The sequence below is a fragment of the Triturus cristatus genome, chromosome 5_2 (genome assembly GCF_964204655.1).
Source record: "Triturus cristatus chromosome 5_2, aTriCri1.1, whole genome shotgun sequence".
Classification (NCBI taxonomy): Eukaryota; Metazoa; Chordata; class Amphibia; order Caudata; family Salamandridae; genus Triturus; species Triturus cristatus.
The window spans coordinates 969797281-969818085 of NC_140588.1; the positions used below are offsets into that span (position 1 = coordinate 969797281).

General features: G+C 41.6%; 1 protein-coding gene across 5 annotated transcripts in view; it reads left to right on the forward strand.

The window, feature by feature from the left end:
* CHRDL1 (chordin like 1) overlaps positions 1–20805 on the forward strand; it is a 641585-nt gene that overhangs the window by 195901 nt on the left and 424879 nt on the right. For all 5 annotated transcript variants that reach the window (XM_085608178.1, XM_085608181.1, XM_085608180.1 and 2 more), the window contains one exon: positions 20094–20187. In XM_085608178.1, coding sequence (XP_085464304.1) covers positions 20094–20187 — 94 coding nt within the window. The remainder of the gene's footprint in view (positions 1–20093; positions 20188–20805) is intronic.

A 20805-nucleotide genomic window follows, 5' to 3' on the forward strand; every position in this document is an offset into this window, starting at 1 on the left:
TTTTGTTTAATTGCCGACAAATCTCTGATCCCAGATAGTGAAAAGAGGCTGTCTAACGAAGTTGAGGAGTTAATTACAAGATTTGAATATCTTCTATAAAAAGCCTGGCGTTTATAGAAAAACCACTGCATACTCTTATAACGTACTAGTTTGGGAGATTTTGCAATTGTTAGTAGGCAGTGAATCTGATTCTCTTTACAAATTAAGTTCATAAAATAATTAATAAATAAACCGGTTTGTGATTCTGGCTTAAACCATGACATATATTGTGCAAAATATGCAGAATAATAATCCCTGAAGTTAGGAAGAGCTAATCCACCATTTTCCAACTCCTCATATAAAGGGCTAAGTGCAATTCAGGGGACCTTCTTGCCCCAAAGAAAAGATATAAATATAAACTCTAATTTAGCAAAGAAAGAGGTCGTTGAGACACAGGGGATCGCGGAAAATAAGAAATTAAATAGCGGAAGAACAGACATTTTAATCAATGCGACCCTGCCTAATATGGTTCATGGAAGAGAATTCCATTGACAGAATAAGTCCTGAACTTTTCGCAGAAGTGGGGCAAAATGTAAATCATATAATTCAGAAATTCAAGCCTTAAAATAAACACCCAGATATCTTTTTGGTTTTGTATTTAAACAAGGAAGAACATCGGGATGTAAATTCATAGGCTCACAGTTACACTGTATTATTTCTGGGTTTTTTAAAATAATTTTATAACTGCCAAGCAACTCAAATTGTTCAAAAATCTCAAAAGCTTTTGCTTGCACCTCCTTCGCAGGCTTTATTATGAGCATGATATCATCTGCGTATTATTTCAATTTTCTCATAGTTGGTAGAGGAGGGCAGATATCCAAACCATTCCGAATGGCTATCGCCAAAGGTTCGATAAAAAAGGCGAATAACACCGGAGACAGTGGACTGCCCTGTCTAGTCTCCCGTTTATCACTGACTTGGCCAACCTCCGAGGAATTGATGATAATGTTGGCTTCTGCATTCAAGTACAGTTTCTGAATCAGGCCAGTGATTTTGGGAGGTATGCCGAAATTTGACAAGATAAAAAACAAGGTCTCCCAAACAACTAGGTCAAAAGCCTTCTCGGCATCTAATAAGAGGACCAGAGCTGGTATCTTCCGAGTCTCAAAATAATCCAGTGCTTCAACGAGATAGTGTGTATTGGTCCTGAGCTGCCTCCCTGTGATAAAACCAATTTGGTCAGGACGGATCAAGTGCGAGGCAATTGCATTAAATCGATTAGCTAACAATTTAATAATTATTTTATAGTCGGAGTTTATAGCGTGATGGGACGGTAAGAATTCAGGTCTTCCCAATCCTTTCCTTTTTTCAAAAAGCTGACAATATTTATTTCCTTTTCTAAAAGAAAATGGTATTAAACCACCCTCTAAAAATGAGTTAGCAATCAGCAAAAGATATTCAGAAATGGTGCTTAAAAAGGTTTTAAAAAATTCAGCCGGATGGCTGTCCTGGCCACAGGCTTTACCATTCGGAAGATTTTTAATAACATCCCCCAATTCCTCTTTCGTGAAAGGACTCGCCATACTCAGAAACTCTCCCAGAGAGATCCTGTCAGTGGGCTGTTGTTGGCCATATATATTCCTATAATGTTGTAACATTATATCCCCTATGACTCCCGGGTTATCAGAGCGGATACCGGTTATAGGACATTTCAATGCGCTTATCTGATTGGTTACTGCCTGCTCCCTGGCTTGTCAAGCGAGGAACCTCCCGGTATAATTACTCTGTTCATAGACCTTTTGCCTATGGTGTTGATAAAAGGATTCACTTTTAGCATAATATTGTTCGCTAAGATCCCGTTTAGCCTGATCAGATTGCTGTCGATTAAAATCAGAGGGGCTACCGAGAAAGACATCAAAAGACCTTTGCACTTTCTGCTCTAAAATTAGCTTTTCTTCTTTGACTTTCCTTGCATTGTCGGCATCTTTTCCGATTGCTAGCTTTGAGCGAGTCCCATACCATGTGCGGTGGAGCTGAGCCATGATTTCGCTCAAGAAACTCCTTTATGTCTGTTTTAATCGAATGCACCCAGCTCTCTTATGATAGATATTGCCTATTTAGCATCCATCTTTTATGGGTCAAAATATATTTGCCCAGCTCTAACTCCATAATGACCATTGCATGATCCGAAAATCCATTCAGAAGGATTCTCTGCTGGCTAAAGACCAGTCTCCTAGAAATGAGGAAAAAAATTGATGCATGAAGAAGTGCGAAATCTGCCCGAAAAACAAGTATAGGTGATCTAAGTTGGAACTACTCCCCTCCACGGATCAGATATATCCAAGGTCTTGAAATAGTTTTCTAAAACTGTTAAAGTTTTTGGTTTTAGCTGTTTTTTGGATATAGCTGAGGAGTCAATTTTAGGGTTCATTAAGAGATTAAAATCTCCCCCTATGATCAATTTGCCAGGTGTTTGAATTAAAGATTGAAAAAACTCTTCGTATGGCATAGGGTTGTCCTCTACTGGGGCATATATGCTGGCAAAAGTTAAAAGTCTATTCCCAAGATTACAGGTGGCCCAGCACCACCTTCCACTCTGATCGCTTACAGAGTTAACTACCTCAGCCCGAAGTGTTTTGCTAAGGAAGATCGCCGTACCACAATGGGACACCGAAGAGGAGGAGAAGCCCCTGTATGCTACCCAGGACCTAAACATTGGGAAGTCTACTAGTTTCCCCACCAGTATACGAGTCTCTAGTACTAAAATGGCCGCTGGATTTTCTGTCTTAATCCATGCCTCAATGGCCCGCATTTTCTTCTTATTGTTGAGGCCATTGACATTGAAAGAAACTACTTTCAAAATTTCCTTTTTATCCATTAGCAAACAGGAAATTATCCAGACAGCCTAGCAACATAGACAAGAATATTCTGGAAAACTATGGCATCAGTCAATAGCCCCATTCTAAGCCTAACCAAATATGAGTACATTAACAATGAATAGATGATTCTGGATTCAAAAAAATCGATTTATTTTTTTCCCCATGCTCCCTTTTCCACCCCGTGACTCCACCCCGCTCCCCAAGCCTCCATGAGCAGACCGCTGTCCCTGCTCACACCTGACAGGCTATCCCACCCCGCCTTAACAGGCAATATGACTTGGTGCCAAGTGCTACCGGTCTCCCTACCTCTCCCCCTTCAAAAGAAGAAAAAGAAAAAAAAGCAGAAAAAAGCAAAAGAAAAAGAAAAGAGAACGAAAAAGTAGAGAAAAAACAGAAGGCAGTAGAAAAGAAACTACCTAAGAAGATATGCTTGAAAAAGGAGGAACATCAGGATAAAAGGCTAAAATAAGTGATTGAAAACATTTGTAAACTCATTACATTAACACTCTGACATTATATTAACATTCCAGAGTCTACAGGCCATTAGGACTTATCCAAAGAAATTTGTTGCAGTAATTCCTGCGCTTCCAGGACACTACAAAATATATGAAATCTGCCTTTGATGAGCACTGTTAACTTGCTCTGTTGGGCAATCATTGCCTGCGCCCCTGTTTCTTAAACAGATGTAGTATTTCAACAGACTCTTTCCTCCCTTTGGCTGCGGAAGACGACATGTCCGGGAAGATGCAACAAAGTGGAACCTCTGATGAGGTAAACTGTCGCTGCTTTTTGGCCTTGGTTAAAATGTGTTCCTTGACCCTGAAATCCCCCAAATTAACCAGGATTGTCCGTGGAAATTTAGCATTGGGAGGAAGATGTGCTGGCACCCGATGGGCTCGCATAAGAGTCAGATCACCATTAAACTCCGGGAGGACATTTTTTAAAATGAACAAATCAACCCATTGTAGATGTCCCTAAAGGCCCTCCGGAATACCAAGAATGCGTTTTTTGGCTCTGGAAGGTGGCAACTTTATTATTCGTAGTTGAAACTTGGCCCTCCAATTGCAAAATCCTAGTCTCCGCCTCAAGAAGACGTGCCGGGACCTGAGCCATGTTTTCTTCAGTTTTAGTTAAATGGGCGTGGATTACAGCGATTTCACCGGATTGAGAGGCTTTCAGATCTCAAATCTCCTCCAGAATCAAGTTCAGGAGGCTCTTTGCGTCCCACTGGTTACAGAAGGGTCAGTTATCCTGGTAGGAGTTGTCCTGGGTCAATTCCGGCCTTGCTTCAGACTGCAAAGCCTGTGGGTCAGTGGACATAGACTTAACTGGGATGGTCAAGCCAGCGTCCATGGGAGTAGATAGTTCAGATGAGCTCCCCCCAGAAGGCGGAAAAAGCAGAGAAGGGGATTGAGAAGGAGAGTGGCTGTCATCCCTAGGATCCCTAAGACTCCCATCTTTACTAAGATCTATAGGGTTGTCGGCTAAAGGGAGCGTATTCCCTGTCCCCTCCTGCTCCGCAGATGATAAACCGGGCTTGGCTTTAAAGAATAAAGTATACTTTTTAAGGTCCTTGGTTTCCCCAACTGAATCGACCAGCGTCGTTGTCTTTAGCTTGGCCAGATCTGATGAAATGGAGGTACCTGCCGTAGAAGAGGCAATAGAGAAGGGGCTAATGCTAGAATCAAAATACTCACTCTAACAATTTGTCTTTGTATTTAGTAGACTTGGTTAAAACATATATACTAAATTAATCTAAAAATATGTTTTAAAAAGTTTAAAAGTTTAATTTCTTTTAAATTATGTTTATTAATAAATTAAAAATAATACATAGTTATTTAATAATGTGTATTACTTAATTTAATTTCACATTGAAAATGACATTTATTTTCTTTGTTATTTTAAATGTAAAATTAATGAATTGCTTAACATTATTACTTATGTGGCGGTATTTTAATTGCTTGCCTCCTTTGTTTTCAAAGGGAGTATTGTGCAGTACCAGTGATTGGCCGTGAGAGCTGCTTTACTTTCTCCAAGGCCCGGCATGGAGCACAGATATCCCTGCACAAAAAAGATAGGAGATGCGGGGGTTGTGTCTGTCGATTTGTTGACAGAATTTTGTAGTATGCGAGTAGTACTACTTACTTTACCGACTACAAAATGCAATTTGCAGATGGCAACAGTTCCTGACGTAACGAGACAGGTGGAAAAAAACAAATCCTTTCTGCTTGGTGTTCAGCTAGGTGGAAATGTCACTATTTATCAGGGTTTTGTGGCCAACCTCTTCCTCGAGGGTCGACCTTCTACACCTCATGGGGACCGGCATCCTTCCTGGCATCCTATAAAAACCTAGCTCATTTTTAGATGTCTCCAGTGCTCTCCATGCATACCTTGATGAGCAAATGCTGGTCTAATTCAGAGTGGTACATATCCTTCCGCCCTAGCTCTGTAATGTCAAATTCCTACTGATGGCCAACCATTGGAGAAGACAGGAATGCCTTTGCATGCAATATACCCACTATATACCTCCTGGATCATGCTGAGCTCTGTTTAACATAGAGGCGACTCCTCCGCTAAAGCGGAGGAGCATTGCCCCACAGCATTGCGAGCAGTTTAAAAAGGAAAAATAAAATGACAATAATGTATTGTTATTATAATTTTATTTTTCCGTTCCTGCTTAGGTATAGGTGGGACGGGGCTATGCTGGCCAGGGCAGGGGCCAGGGGGAGGAGTGGTGAGCAAACTCCAAGTGGTGCAAAGACGAGGGACCCCTGTAAAACTAATGTGAAGTTCACCTAGACAGAGAAATACATACTGTAAATAAACTAGGGCAACTTCAACTAAATAAAGAGCTCAACAGATGCTAAATGATACAAAAATAAGGAATAGTGCCACTAAATTTTAGAAAAATACAAAATAATGTATTTATTAATTATGGTAGTTAATCTAAAAAAAGAGAGGTCTAATCATTAGACATCTATAGGAGAATATGACTTGAGCAATGTATTTAACTTCAGTCATTCATCATGGATTCATGCTTTTAAATAGATTATTTGCAGTTTTATTCTTTAGATGAAAGTACAACTCATTGGTAGAAAATGTCCATTGAACACATAATTTATCAGGTGGTTTCCAAAGTTATCCCTCAACACGTGTTTCAGCAGCCCACACTGCCTTCCTCAGGAGTTCCACCTCCAAAATGGTATGTTCTGCAAAGACAATTATATATCACTACCATGTGTCAACAATAAAAATCACTAGTGTCACTGTACATATCAGATAAATAAAAATACGCTTTGTCACAATGATATTATGATATTGCGATTCACATCTATTTACAATATGTCGGAGCCAAACAAGATTACAGTATTAAAGTACAATACAAAATAAGATGAATAAGGGACAATTGCTAAAGTAAAATACAAAATAAGATGAATAAGAGACAATTGCTAACTAAAGAAAGGGATGAAAAAGGATAGATTTAGAGAGATAGATATAGAGGAAGTAAAGGGATCTAAAATGGGGTGTTCCTTATATTGTCACTCTAATTATGTAGGTCTGTTGAGATGTTGATTAGCATAACAGCAAAAAATAACCTACCACTGAGTAAGTAATGCTGGATTCTACAGATGGTTATTCTTAGTCAGTATAAGTAAATGTAGCCAATGCAACTGAGAATTGCAGGTCCTGCAAATGTAAACTGAAAAAAATGAAAAAAATATATATATATTTGTTCTTTTGTATACTTTATGTTGCTATTTATTGAAGCCTATAGGCCATCTATGCGTTTATTGTCCGAGGGTGAGACATATTGTTGCCTACTATATTATAGATAACCTAAAGTGGCTTACCACTAGCATTACAAGGATATGCACCATAAAGAAAATGAGATTCACTGGTTAATTTTGGAGAAAATTGACCGCAACAATGAGCACGATTCTGAATCAGTAAGGAAACGCAGAGAGGTCTATTGGATTTTTTCTCTTGATACACGTGTTAATGGGCTAGACTCTGAAATTCCGTGGGACCAGGCTATTCGCTATAACAACTAACTTAGACCATCGTTATTTGTCACTTCGTCCCTTATCCGTTAGTCTTTGCCTCATATAAGTCTTGAGTCTCTTTATGGCCTTCATCTAACTATCACACTATAAATGTAACCATCTAAGGTTAATGCTTGTTTAGTGATGTCCTCCTGATTACGACCTTACTTTTATGTGTTTTACCTGGGTCACTGTAATTACCTTATCTACAGAAAGAAATAATTAATTATTCTTTTAAAGCATACGTCTGCGTAACCGCTATGATCGTATTAGTTTTCCTTTCTCCATAAATTATTTTGTATTTTTCTAAAATTTAGTGTCGCTATTCCTCATTTTTGTATCATTTAGCATCTGTTGAGCTTTTTATTTAGTTGAAGTTGCCCTAGTTTATTTACAGTGAGCACACTCTAAGTGCCCATGACGGTTTGGCCGGCTGTCTTGGGCCGGCCAAAGAGTCATGCGCACTTTGCATGTTCTAAACCAGCTGGGTGGAGAACACGCACAGGCTCATAGTCCCAGACCAAACACGATTCTGCTGTCATGCTGGTGACAGCAGCGTCGTGATTGGCTAGGGGAGCCGGTGTGCTTCCTGCGTGTGGACGACCGAAGAGGACCGGGAGGAGGCGGCCGGCCTGAAAGTAAGTGAATTTTTTTATCCCCCTTCTCGCCCTACCCTGCTACCCCTGTTAAGCAACAGCTGCCACTGATTTAAAATTTGTTTATGGAGTGGTGAGCTTGATTTTCAGTTCACACACAATAGATATACATTTGTTTCTGACCACCATTTCTAAACTTACAGTGTAAGCAGTGGGTAGAGTCACTAAAGATGATTAGAAGTGATCAATCAATCAATCAGGGGGTTTGTAGAGCGAGGTACTCACCCGTGAGGGTCTCAAGGCGCTGGGGAGGGGGGGTGAGGGAGCAGATCCGGATCAGTTGAAGAGCCAGGTCTTTAGGTCCTTCCTGAACGTGTGCAGGGTCGGGGAGCGTCTGATGTTCACAGGGAGCTCGTCCCAGCTCTTGTCTGCGATGTAGGAGAAAGCTCTCCCGCCTGCTCTGTTTCTGCGGATGCGGGGGACCTCTGCCAGGACAAGGTCGGCGGAGCGGAGGTTCCTCTTGGGTACGTGGAAGGAGACTCGCTCGTTGAGGTATTTGGTTCCGATGTTGTTGAGGGATTTGTAGGCATGGGTGAGGAGTTTGAAGGTGACCCTCTTCTCGATGGGGACAATAGAGGTCTTGCAGGTGTTGGGTCATGTGTTCGTTGCATGGTGTCCCGAGTACGAGTCTCGCTGCGGCGTTCTGGATGGTTTGCAGCTTGTGTAGAAAAGTTCTGTTGATTCCGGTGTAGAGGGCGTTGCCGTAGTCCAGTCTGCTGGTTATGAGCACCTGGGTAATGGTTCTTCTGCAGTCGGGGGGGATCCATTTGAAGGTCTTGCGGAGGATGCACAAGCAGTTAAAACTGTAGAGGCGACGGCGTTGATCTGGCGGTTTATGAAGAGGGAGGAGTCGAGGATGATACCGAGGTTTCGAGCGTGGTCTGTAGGGGTGGGTGGGTTCCCGAGGGAGGAGGGCCACCAGGTGTTGTCCCAGACAGAGGTGCAGGGTCCGAGGATGAGGACCTCGGTCTTCTCTGAGTTGAGCTTCAGACAGCTGTCTTACATCCAGGCTGCAACGTTCTTCATTTCTTCATGGAAGCAGAGTCTGGTGTCTTCGGGATTCTTTGTGAGTGAGAGGATGAGCTGGGTGTCGTCGGCCTAGGATACTATGCTGAGCCCATGCTGTCTGACGATGGCAATGATCCTAAAAGAAGTGTGTATGAATACTGTTCGAAGGCTGAGAGTATGTGATTAATCTATTCTGTTTCCCTAACGGTGAAAAAATGGCAATAGCATATTAATTTACCAGTTTAATCTCTGGATTTGAACTGTTAATCATATTTGTTAAGTTAATTATTTATAATGATAGCAAATAGAACATAGGGTTTTCGTAAAACAAGGTGTGGTGCAGGGATAAAGAGAAACCTTCACAATGCTTCTTTAAAATGGTGTAAATAATTATCAACAGTGGTGCAACACAGCATCTACGTATTTAAATTAATAGACCCAAGGGGTTGTAGTTTTGTGTAACTACAGAGTGAAAACAAGCATTGACAAATTCAATGTGTCTGGTTTTCACAAATTGTGCGACGGTTCATTTTATTCCAAGCATATGCCAAAAACCGATCTGTCCATTATTATTATTTTAAAATAACAATTCCCCTTCATTTGCGCCATGTATTATAGTTATTTATGAAGGAGACAAAAATAAATCACCACATAACTAAGCACACAAATCACTAGGAGCTACAATGTTACTTAAATACTTAACAATAAAGCACCATTTAACTTGGCAACCAAAGTGCAGGGAAAATAAATACTAGGCATTTAAAGTCAATGTATAAAATAAATCAAATGAAAAGCGTGCTTTAAACCAGCTTTTCCACTGAATATTTTTAGGCAGAAATGAACAGTATGCACAGGCTGTGTGCAGTCGCTAAAAGTGAAAGGAGGCGATGGTTAAAGAGTGCTGAACTTTTGCCCCATGCTGTCCACTATGGTTTGCGGAAACAAAATTTGATTGAAAATTCAACAGCTCACTGACCAAAAGCCCCTTTAACTCAGTATATTATGTATGAATTTCTTGGAAAAACAACAGTCTGGCAAGACATTCTCAATTATGACAAAACATAATACATATTGAATGTCGCTTTCCTAGGCATATTTAAGAAATGTTTTGACCAGCAAGATTTATTTCTGAGGTGCTCATCAGAACAGCAATAATGAAATATACTTCATCAAGTAGGCAATCACATTTCTAACTGTAATTAAAATACCCAGAATTACTTCTGAAGCTTCAACCAAACAGCACATCATTTTAATTGGCATTTAATGCGCCTGGTACAAGTGATAGATTACGCTGTTTATTACGGCTCTATTCTTAACGAACGAGCATGAATAGTCACATATAGAAAGATACCTGGGTGTTTCTCTTAATTACACCCTGTCAAAAAAGTGAGAAACAGGGTACGTCAGATATACACTATAAATTAAACTGTGCTCACCCTCTGGTAGCTTGGCACAGAGGAAGCAGTCTTAACTTAAGAGGAAAAGTATAAAGTATTTGGACAACACTTCAAACAGTAACACAATGGTTCCCCACAAAACCCCACAAAAATACTCCACACCAGTTTAAATAAACTATGATTGTATAATTAAAATAAGACCAAAATGACAAAAATCTAATAAGTAGAAGTCAAGGTATGAATTTTAAAGAATAAAAGAGAAATTAGCGCTTATAAGCCATAAGCGCCTATTGAGGTTATCTGGTCGTGGTGGACTGGGGAAAAGTCAAGAGTTCAGGCTCACATTGATGGAGCGCGGGCCAGATACAGAGCCATGCAAGGCCCGCTGAACAATAGTACCTTGATCCTGGTCGCAACAGTGTGATGTGGGTGTAGCTGAGCGATGCACTGGTGGCTATGCCGCAGTCAAGGTGATGTGTCGATTTTCTCCCCGTAACGATGGCGATGAGCCGGTTTCGATTGTCAGAAAAGGGGGTACCCCTGAGCAGCAGATACGTTCCTGCGTCAGGGCAAAAATACAAATTGTACTAAAAAGCACTTTGGAACCTATTAAACTAGTGGACGTTCAAAGATTTCTAAAGAAATATAAATACAATCCAGATGAATATTTTATCTTCAAGAATATTTATTGATACAAAATTATTATAAATTAATTCTCAATGATTACATATTTTTGCATGATAAACTGAAAATACAGTCTTGTTCTGAATCCACATTTCTAGTTTTATGAGTTTTCAATATATTCTTCATTCATACTCCCACATTCATACCGTATGTAGCATTTCCATAGCTCCTCAGATAATAATTGGAGACTGTCATTTTATACTTATAGGTCCATTGATGGTTTACACTTTTAGCAAAATAATCTCTTACAAGAAATTATATATACATAATTGCATTGAAGATCATTCTCCGACAAATCACAATTCATTAATACAATTTTCTCAATAGTAGATGGTTTTACTGCCACAATTTTCAATATGTTATTTGAATAAACCACAGGGGGAGTATTATTTGAATTAACCAAGTAGGATAACAAAATGGGGTCAGAACATAATATTTTTTGTCAATAAAAAAATAATAACACAAAACAACATTCACATGACTAGAGAGTGAACACCTGAAATACATTGGAGAACATCTGGATTACGTGTAGCCACAGGAATAAATTAAGTCCTTACAAGCTTCAAAAGATCTTGAAGCAAAATATTTTAAAACCATCCCCCGTATTCGAATCACCACACGTGGATAGAGCATCTAAATACACCGCCACTGTGTTTGAGAGGGTAGGTCAGAAGAGGCTAAAACCCATGCACATGCTAAAAACATGTTGTTGGTGCTCAAGATCCTTAGGCCAGGGGTTTCAGAGAGAGGGGACGAGAGAAGAGTAAAGCAGGGGGGAAGTGGGGGAAGGAGGAAAGAATAGAAAGGGGGGGGAGGAGAAAAGGAGAGATGGGGGCAAAACTGGGGTTAATCTATCGACCCCTCTTTACATGCAGTTACCTTGCCCCCACAAGGGTTGCAGAATACCCGGCCCGAATTCCTAAAAAGGCCGCTCTTTATTTGATCAAGATTCCCAGAACCTGAAAAAGAAGTAGAGTTAAAATATTTCTACAGTCCTCCCTTGCCAGAGTAAAGGTTAGTGCCTGATATATGTCTGGAATGTTACCCGTAATGTAGAGAGGGGCTAGGCACATGAGAAAGGGGTAAGATTTTGATATCCCCGAGTCTTTGAACAGGAGACAAGCCAGCATGCCCTTGGAGATCGCTCTTGGTTCAAGCAAGACTCCAGTTCTTCCTCAGCAGGGGGAGTGGGAAGCAGGCAGCAGGGCGGCAAAGCAGAAAAACAGTTCTTCCAAAGCAGCAGTCCAGCAGAGTTGCAGTCATTTTAGCAACACAGCAGTCCTCCTTCTGACAGAGTTTCTTTACAGGCCCAGTATTGTCTGATTTGGTGGGGTCAGAGACCCAGTACTTATACTGAGTTGTGCTTTTGAAGTGGCGGTGACTTCTATGATGGGCTTTGAAGTGCACAGAGATCCTCCATTCCCAGCCCTGGCTCCAGACTCACTACAGGGGAGTATGCAGCCCTTTGTGTAGGGAAAGGACACTGCCTATTCAGGTGTGTCAGCTCCTCCCTCCCATCATGCCCAGGATGACCAATCAGGATATGGATGGCCATTCAGGCACACCTAACCTTCCTTTGTGTGTGACTGTCTAGAGAGAAGCGTTACAACAAACAAATGATGGACGGAATGCTGACAATGCAGACATTCTCCCCCAGTCAAGAGATCTGGGTTAAATCCATCGTTCTTTTGCCCACTACGCCACCCCAGTTTAGACATGGCCATATGCAAATCAGTCTTGACCCTGTGCCTCATGGGAACAGTCCAGCCCGAACTGCCAAGCCATGTCTTCCCTGGACCGGAATCAAGCATCCTAGGACCGGTTTCTGGCTATCAGCCGTCATCAGCCAGGATAGCTTGACTCCAGTGGCGTAGTGAGCACGGGTCCCACGTCTGGGAATACCCATCCCACTTAGGGCGAAATGCGTTACAACAAACAAATGATGGACGGAATGCTGACAATGCAGACATTCTCCCCCAGTCAAGAGATCTGGCTTAAATCCATCGTTCTTTTGCCCACTACGCCACCCCAGTTCAGACATGGCCATATGCAAATCAGTCTTGACCCTGTGCCTCATGGGAACAGTCCAGCCCGAACTGCCAAGCCATGTCTTCCCTGGACCGGAATCAAGCATCCTAGGACCGGTTTCTGGCTATCAGCCGTCATCAGCCAGGATAGCTTTACTCCAGTGGCGTAGTGAGCACGGGTCCCACGTCTGGGAATACCCATCCCACTTAGGGCGAAATGCGTTACAACAAACAAATGATGGACGGAATGCTGACAATGCAGACATTCTCCCCCAGTCAAGAGATCTGGGTTAAATCCATCATTCTTTTGCCCACTACGCCACCCCAGTTCAGACATGGCCATATGCAAATCAGTCTTGACCCTGTGCCTCATGGGAACAGTCCAGCCCGAACAGCCAAGCCATGTCTTCCCTGGACCGGAATCAAGCATCCTAGGACCGGTTTCTGGCTATCAGCCGTCATCAGCCAGGATAGCTTGACTCCAGTGGCGTAGTGAGCACGGGTCCCACGTTTAGAGAGAAAGCACAAAGTCCAGCTGTCACCCTTCCCAGATGAATTTTGGAGACAGGCTGAGGGTAACACACAGGGTTTAGAGCAGAGAAATGCCATTTCTAAAATAGTAATGATAAATTAAACTTTTCCAATAAAGAGAATTTATCTTTACCATTCCAATAATATGAAATATGACAGAGCTACTCCTTCTCAATTAGGAATTACAGCTTATAAGTGTAATGAGGATTTACAATGTTAACCTACGAGAGGGGTAGGCCTTACACTGTTGAAAAAAATTAATTTGGGTGTCTTTCACTACCAGGACATGTAAAACGTAAAAGTACATGTCCTACCTTTTGATTACACAGTGTCCTGCCCTATGGGTTACCTAGGGCCTATCATAGGAGTTATTTGTATGTAATAAAAGGGGGGTTTAAGGCTAGGCAAAGGGTTTTAAATGCCAAATTGCCATGGCAGTGCAAAATGCACACACAGGCTTTGCAGTGGCAGGTCTGAGACATGTTTATGGGGCTTCTTAAGTAGGTGGCACAGTCAGTATTGCGGGACCACTAGCAGCATTTAATTTTGGCACATGTAGTGCACTTTACTGGGTCTTATAAGTAAATTAAATATGCCAATTGGGTATGAGCCAATGTTACCATAATTAAAGGGAGGGCACATGCACTTTAGCACTGGTTAGCAATGGTAATGTGCTCAGAGTCCTAAAGTCAACAAAAACGAGGACGGAAAAAGAGAAGGTAGGCAAAAAGTTTGGGGTGACCCTTCAAAGAGGGCCATTTTCCATCAACTAACCAAGCACTCAACTGTTCTCCTACCTCTCTATCCAACCTTTTCATCACTCTCAAACTCTATTCCTCTGCCACTCCGGAGTTCATCAGGGTTCGGGCTTGGGTCCTCTGCTCTTCTCTCTTTACAATTATTTTGTCATGCTTCTTTTCATGATATATATATATCTAGACAGCACTATGTCTGCTGATGCCATGAGGAGCAGGGAGGAGGCGGCTATTGACCTGTTTGATGATTCACCGGCCGGTGAATCGCCGACGAACACACAAGCAGTTAATACATCCAATGGGACGCCCAACCCCCGTGAACTTTTTAAAAGTTTGGAAAAGCTAATGAAAGCGGAGCAGTCCAAATGGTGGGAGCACCGCTCCCTGAGCCGCTATCTCGAGGTGGGGCGTATACCCCGTGGACTTAGAATCATGCTGGCTCCCAGCTACGAGCAACCTGACCATAACATGCTCAATGAATGGGCTGAATGCATTCTGGAATCGTCACGCAAGTTGGTAGCCATCTTAGTGAAATATGCGGAAAGTGATCGTGCAGCGTTGCAGATCAGAATTGATGATGTGAATAAAGAAATTCAGCTATTGGCAACTTCGGTCGACTGCATTAAACTCAGGGAAGATATGATTATGCGTCTGCGTAAAGAGGAGGAAATTATAAAAAAGCGCAAGGCATTCAAATTTCAGCGTGATAAGATTGATTACCAGCAGGGTCGTATCTTTACTTTTGCAAGGAAATTTGACGCCATTAAAGCTTCTAAAGTACCAGCAGCGCAGCTCTCCTCGGCTATGAATCCTAATGCTAAACAAACATCTCAATTAGCATCCTCAGTATCGGACCTTAGTTCAATACCTGATAGTGATTCTGATACAGAGCTCAACAGGAATGCGACGCAATTGGGGTTTACCCGGTTCTCTCTGGCTCAAGAGGTGGACTGTTTGCGGCAAGACCGACTCGAAACTCTAAGACCGAGGAGGCCAAATCCCAGCAACGCAAAAGACACAATCAAAAGCGCAGATTACGCCGACAAGCAGGCCTCAAACGCCAAGCCAAAAAGGAAAAACAACAAAAGATGGAACAAGTAACCAATGTACTGCATGAAGACATTGAGTCCATTGGATCCTCATCAGTTTTAAATCTCACCAGCATTCAGTTAAGTCCAGCTGAGACTAACATCTTACATCTTGGTCTCACGTTTAGTCCAGCTAGCAATTTCAATTACTCTAAAACACGGATTGATTTGTATAAATTCATCCGCAAATTGAAGCTGCAGAAATATTTTTTGCTCAATCCAAACGCTTTGAGGCCTATTCCCACACCTGTTGTGGGTATGCAACAAGGATTGAGTGTCAACGATCTGGATTTAATGCAAGACCTTCAGCAACTGCACAATGAAGGCTCCAGCTTTGATTCTACAGAAGAACATCTAGTTTTGAATATGCCCGGCTATACTAAATTCAAACCCAAATCTACTTTCACTCCCCTAATGCTGCATGATAACATTGAAATTTTTCACAAACTGTCTATCTCAGGGATTAAAAAACTGTATTCATCCACCCTGCGTGAAAAATTTAAACACACAGCACAGAACAGCTGCTACTTTCAACTTGTTAGTAAACTGCAGGCCAACAATAACATCATTGTCCGCCAATCAGATAAGGGCGGCAACGTAGTGCTATGGCCCAGGGATCTTTACATGGAGGAAGCCTACAATCAGCTCAATGATTTCCAATGCTATAGGCGTTGTGATGCAGCTTCAGTGAAAATAGCACGGACTGAATTTTATTCCCATCTTGTTGCCTGAGGAGTACAGGATTACTGAGTCAAGATGAACTTAAATTCCTCAAGAATGACTTTCCAGTAATTCCTGTTATTTATTTTATTCCTAAAATCCACAAGAACATTGAGAAGCCTCCAGGTAGGCCAATCATATCGGCACGTAGTGGGTTATGTGAAAATACCTCTGTGTATATTGATGCCTTTTTACAGGAGCATGTTAAGGCTTTGCCATCTTATGTGCAAGACACAGGTGATTTCTTAAGGAAAATAGCTGGGTTGACTTGGGACCCTTCATTTTGGCTGATAACGCTGGATGTAACATCTCTCTATACCAGCATTCACCATCCTGATGGTGTGAAAGCAGTCAAACACTATCTGGGCACCAGACCCATTCATGTCCAACCATAACAAGATGTTGCTAGCTATGATTTCCTTTTGTCTGCACAATAATAATTTTTTCATGTTCGGCAATCAGTATTTCCAGCAGGTCAGAGGTGTTGCCATGGGGGCCTGTTTCTCTCCCAGCTATGCCTGTCTCCACATGGGCTGCTGGGAGGAACAGGTCCTCTATTGTCAGCACCATGACATATTTGCAAAACATGTAATTCATTGGTGTCGTTATATAGACGATATTTTTATGATATGGCAAGGCACAAAACAACAGGCCCTTGACTTTATTGAGGTGATTAATTTCAATACATTAAATCTCAGTTTCACCTCTGATATAAGTCAAGACAAAGTGTTCTTTTTAGATGTAGAAATCTTTGTCGACTATGGCAAACTCATGACACGCCTTTTCAGGAAACCCACTGCAGGCAACACCGTGCTCCATGCCACAAGCCATCATCCAGTGCACCTCATTCACAGCATTCCCTATGGGGAGATGCTGCACATCAGGCGCATTTGTAGCACGGAGTTGGATTGCCTTAGAGCACAGGAAATGAGTAAATTGAGATTTTTAGCCAGGGGTTACTCTACCTCTACAATTGACAGTGCAATTCACAAGGCTAATTGTTTGTCTAGAGATGAGGTCCTGATCTACAAAGCATCACCGGCTACATCGGTCCAAACCAAAGAGCCAGTCAGGTTGATTTTGACATATAATCGTCAACACCAAGCACTCAGAAAAATCTTAAGGAAAAATTGGAGCTTGGTTTGCAATGACCCTGTCATTGGGGATCTAGTGGCAGTGAGTCCGGAAATCACGTTCAGGAAAGCTCACCTCGATGAGCGATGCTCTGGTCAAGTCCAGCCCTGAGATTGGCTCCAATATAACTTGGTTACAATCAAGTAAGGGCTTTAAGAGATGTTCTAGCTGTAAAGCGTGTAGACATGGTGTCAGTAGAACGCAGTTTTCTATTCCGTTCTGTGACATCCCTCGCCCTATCACCAAACTACTTACCTGCAAGACCGATTTTGCTGTGTATGTGCTGGAGTGTCCATGTGGCCTGCAATATGTTGGTAGCACCAAGTTGCAGGTCCACAAACGGATACTCCAGCATATACGGGCAATCAATGGTAGTGATGCTTCCTATCCGGTTGCACGCCATTTCAAAGAACTACATGACAACAAAAGCGAACTTTTAAAGTTCTTTGTCATTGATGCAGTACTCCCTTTGAGACGTGGAGGCAATAGAGAAGCATTGTTGCGTGCACTCGAAACTAGATACATCTTAGAATTAGATACTAAGACGCCACAGGGCCTTAATTCTAGCGAAGATTTTTACACTTGCCTGTAATTGGGTTCATCATATGACTTCCCGTATGTTTATCTGTATTGTGTGTTGGTCACACCTCCTTCACCATTTATTGGTTTTAACAAATTTTATGACACATTTTTTTGACACGTTTTGCACTATGCATATAACACTGTATTAGTTCTTTGCACTTAGAAATATTCAGATAGTTGTCTAAATTTGGACTGACAGTCTAGATACAGCTGGGCAACATTTATAGGCACCATTTCGCAACTCCTTCTTCCTTTTGGGATAGGCTTCCACATGGTATTTATACTGTAAATAGTTGAGGCCGTAAAGTATGCTTTAGCCCATAATAATGCGTAACGGTGGCATTGTAGGTCTAACTCAAAATTGTTAGACTATACCCACTGGGGTAAGATCTTTAAATTGCTAATTTTGCACAATTTATGCCCGTTTTGCACACGTAGGAAAGCAATAATAAGTTTTTAGAAAAAATTGAATATATTTTTTAGAAAAAACTTTCCGAGTTGTTTTACATCTGGTTATAATCAATACACATTTTAATATATGAAATCTGTTTTATTAGGATTTTAACTAACTAATGTGTGTGCTAAGACAATGTTGCCCTTTACCGCTGGTGACCATGATTAAGTATTTTCTCTATGTCTAATGTGCAAAGTTTGAACTAGCCAATTGTGTCATTTTTCTAATCAGCACTTAGCACTTTAAAAAGCGGGATCGCAACTCCCATGGTGTCATGTGATCAAGGCCTCTGGTAGGCTGAAACGCGTCATGCAGGCATTGCTGTGAACGAAATAAAATAATTTACTCACTTGCAACTTGGGTCGGTTCTCGTCTGTTCCTGCTTTCCCTCGAGATCGTGAGTTTTCAGGAGTTCTCCAGGCGAAATCCCCGTCATATATATATATATATATATATATATATATATATATATATATATATATATATATATATATATATATATTGTGTATATATATATATATTGTGTATATATATATATATTGTATATATATATATGCCAATGATATGCAAATTCTCTTCCCAACATTAATTTCAGAGCTCAAATCTAAGGTCTCTGACTGCCATACAATCATTGGTCACTGAATGGCGAACCACTTCCTTATGCTAAACTGCCCTAAAACTAGATTATTTCTTCCCCGCTACATCCATATCTTCAAATCTACCAATTCCTATATTGTGTCCCCCATACTCTCACCCTACACCTTTGGACGGAAACCATGGTGTATTGTCCAACCCTACTAGCACCTTTGCATCCCACAGCACTTCCAATGCCTCATATGAAGTTCTTCATGTGTGTAAAATACATCCCCACATGCCCTTTCATGCAGCTGAAACACTACTCTGCACACTTGTTCTTAGCAAGTTGGACTGCTCCCACAGCCTGCTGGTTGGCTTTTCTCTATGCTCAGTCATTCTATTTTACACAGTACTAAACTTTGCTATTAGAACCCTTCTTCACCGTCCTAAGCAAAGTCCTACATCCTACTTTCATTATCAAATCGGTATGTTATCTGTAAAAAACCAGGGAAACATATCAACTATTCATGTTGCACTTAAAATCCCTGGTTAGCTATGTCAAATGATAGCAATATGTGTGGCTTCTGGTAATCTTTGGTTAGTCTTCTTTTTGTCCCTAAACCCCCTGTGCTGCTTTATGGTTCTGCTCTTTGGAACAACTCTGACCAGTTGAACTCACCTCCATCCCATCACTTTCTGCGTTCAAAGCATCTTCAAGGGCCACCCACTCATACTTCTTGCTCACTCCTTCCTGTGCTCTCCCATATTTTTGGTGTAATCTGGAATACTGAGTATAGAATATTGAATGGTCACAATATCCAACCAAGATATCGAAGACCAAAGCATCAACATATATGTATGTATGGATTTTCTGTATATATGTACCTTGATGATGTATATATCTTTAAGATACATAGATGTGCTGTTAGAAATATTAAATTTATACTTACCTTTATGCACTTACCGCCTCAATATTTTGGTCACCATATTGTGGCCAATCCATATACTATACTCGGTATCAGTTGCGGCTGGTGGTGGGAGTGCTGCGGGGCGTTGGGGCGGGGGTGGAGCAGGGTGGGGGGTAGTAAACTATGGAATACGGCCCAACGGAGGTAAGGAAACAAATAAATAAATAAAATGAATTTCGTTGCGCGCGCTGCATCGCATTTGGCAATGCAGCGCGCGCAGAGAAATTTGTTTTACTTAGTTATTTGTTTACTTACTGCTATTCGGCTGCATACCTTAGTTTACTTCCCCCCACCCTGCTCCTCCCCTGCCCCGCCTCACCGCCCCGAAGCACTCCCACCACCAGCCGCTACTGCGTAGGTATTCCGGACTGCAGCCATATTTTTAGGATTACATAAATAGCAATTACTACTCATGATCTTCACATCAGACCAGTGTCACGTCCACTCTAAGTACTGTACCTACAAATGTTCAAAGTCTTGGAAAATCCAAATGCTAGATTAATGCTTGATTCACAAGCTTCAGTGGTTCATTGCTGAAGTCTATGAAATACCTTTACTGTGTAATTGTTCCATCAAAGGCACTGTTAACATCACTCTTAAATGTTCCCACAGAGCGGAAATGTGGTCTGCAGTAGAGTGAGATGCCCAGTTCCTCACTGCTCCAGCCCTGTCCATGTGCCCCAGTTGTGCTGCCCACGGTGTCCAGGTACTGTACAGCGCAATTAAAATGCGAATGTATCTAAAAATGTAAATTTGCAAATCACATGGCACAATCACATTTAAAAAGGATGTACTTGTTTATTTACGACGTTCCACAAAAAAGTATGCCTCTTGGGGTCTTGCATGAAAGCTGAAAAATACAGGTTGCAGGCCTTGTGTCTGCTTGGAGGGCTTTTCTCTTTCACTCCATGCTGTTATACACTGGCATTGCAATGCATGAGGACTAGTTTACATCTCAAAAGTACACGATCACCAACTAAGCTATTGATGTACCCCACTTCTGCATTGTACACAGAAAACAATCCTCTCTCGTTTCGTTTCTTGACTGCAGATGAAAACACAAGTCCAGCACATACAACCAGGTCCGGCTTTAGTGCTGGTGGCGCCCTGTGCGACAGTGTTTGTTGGCGTCCCCCAATGACCACCTCCACCACGGATTCTCTCACTAGCACCCTTTAACAGTGACCAAGTCTCCAGAACCACACTCTCTCAGATGTATTGAATTAGTTATATAGCGCCACTCATACCAGTGTAGGGTGTCTGAGCACTTTGCATCACACACACATTACACAGAGCCAATCAGTCATACGTGTGTAAATCCATG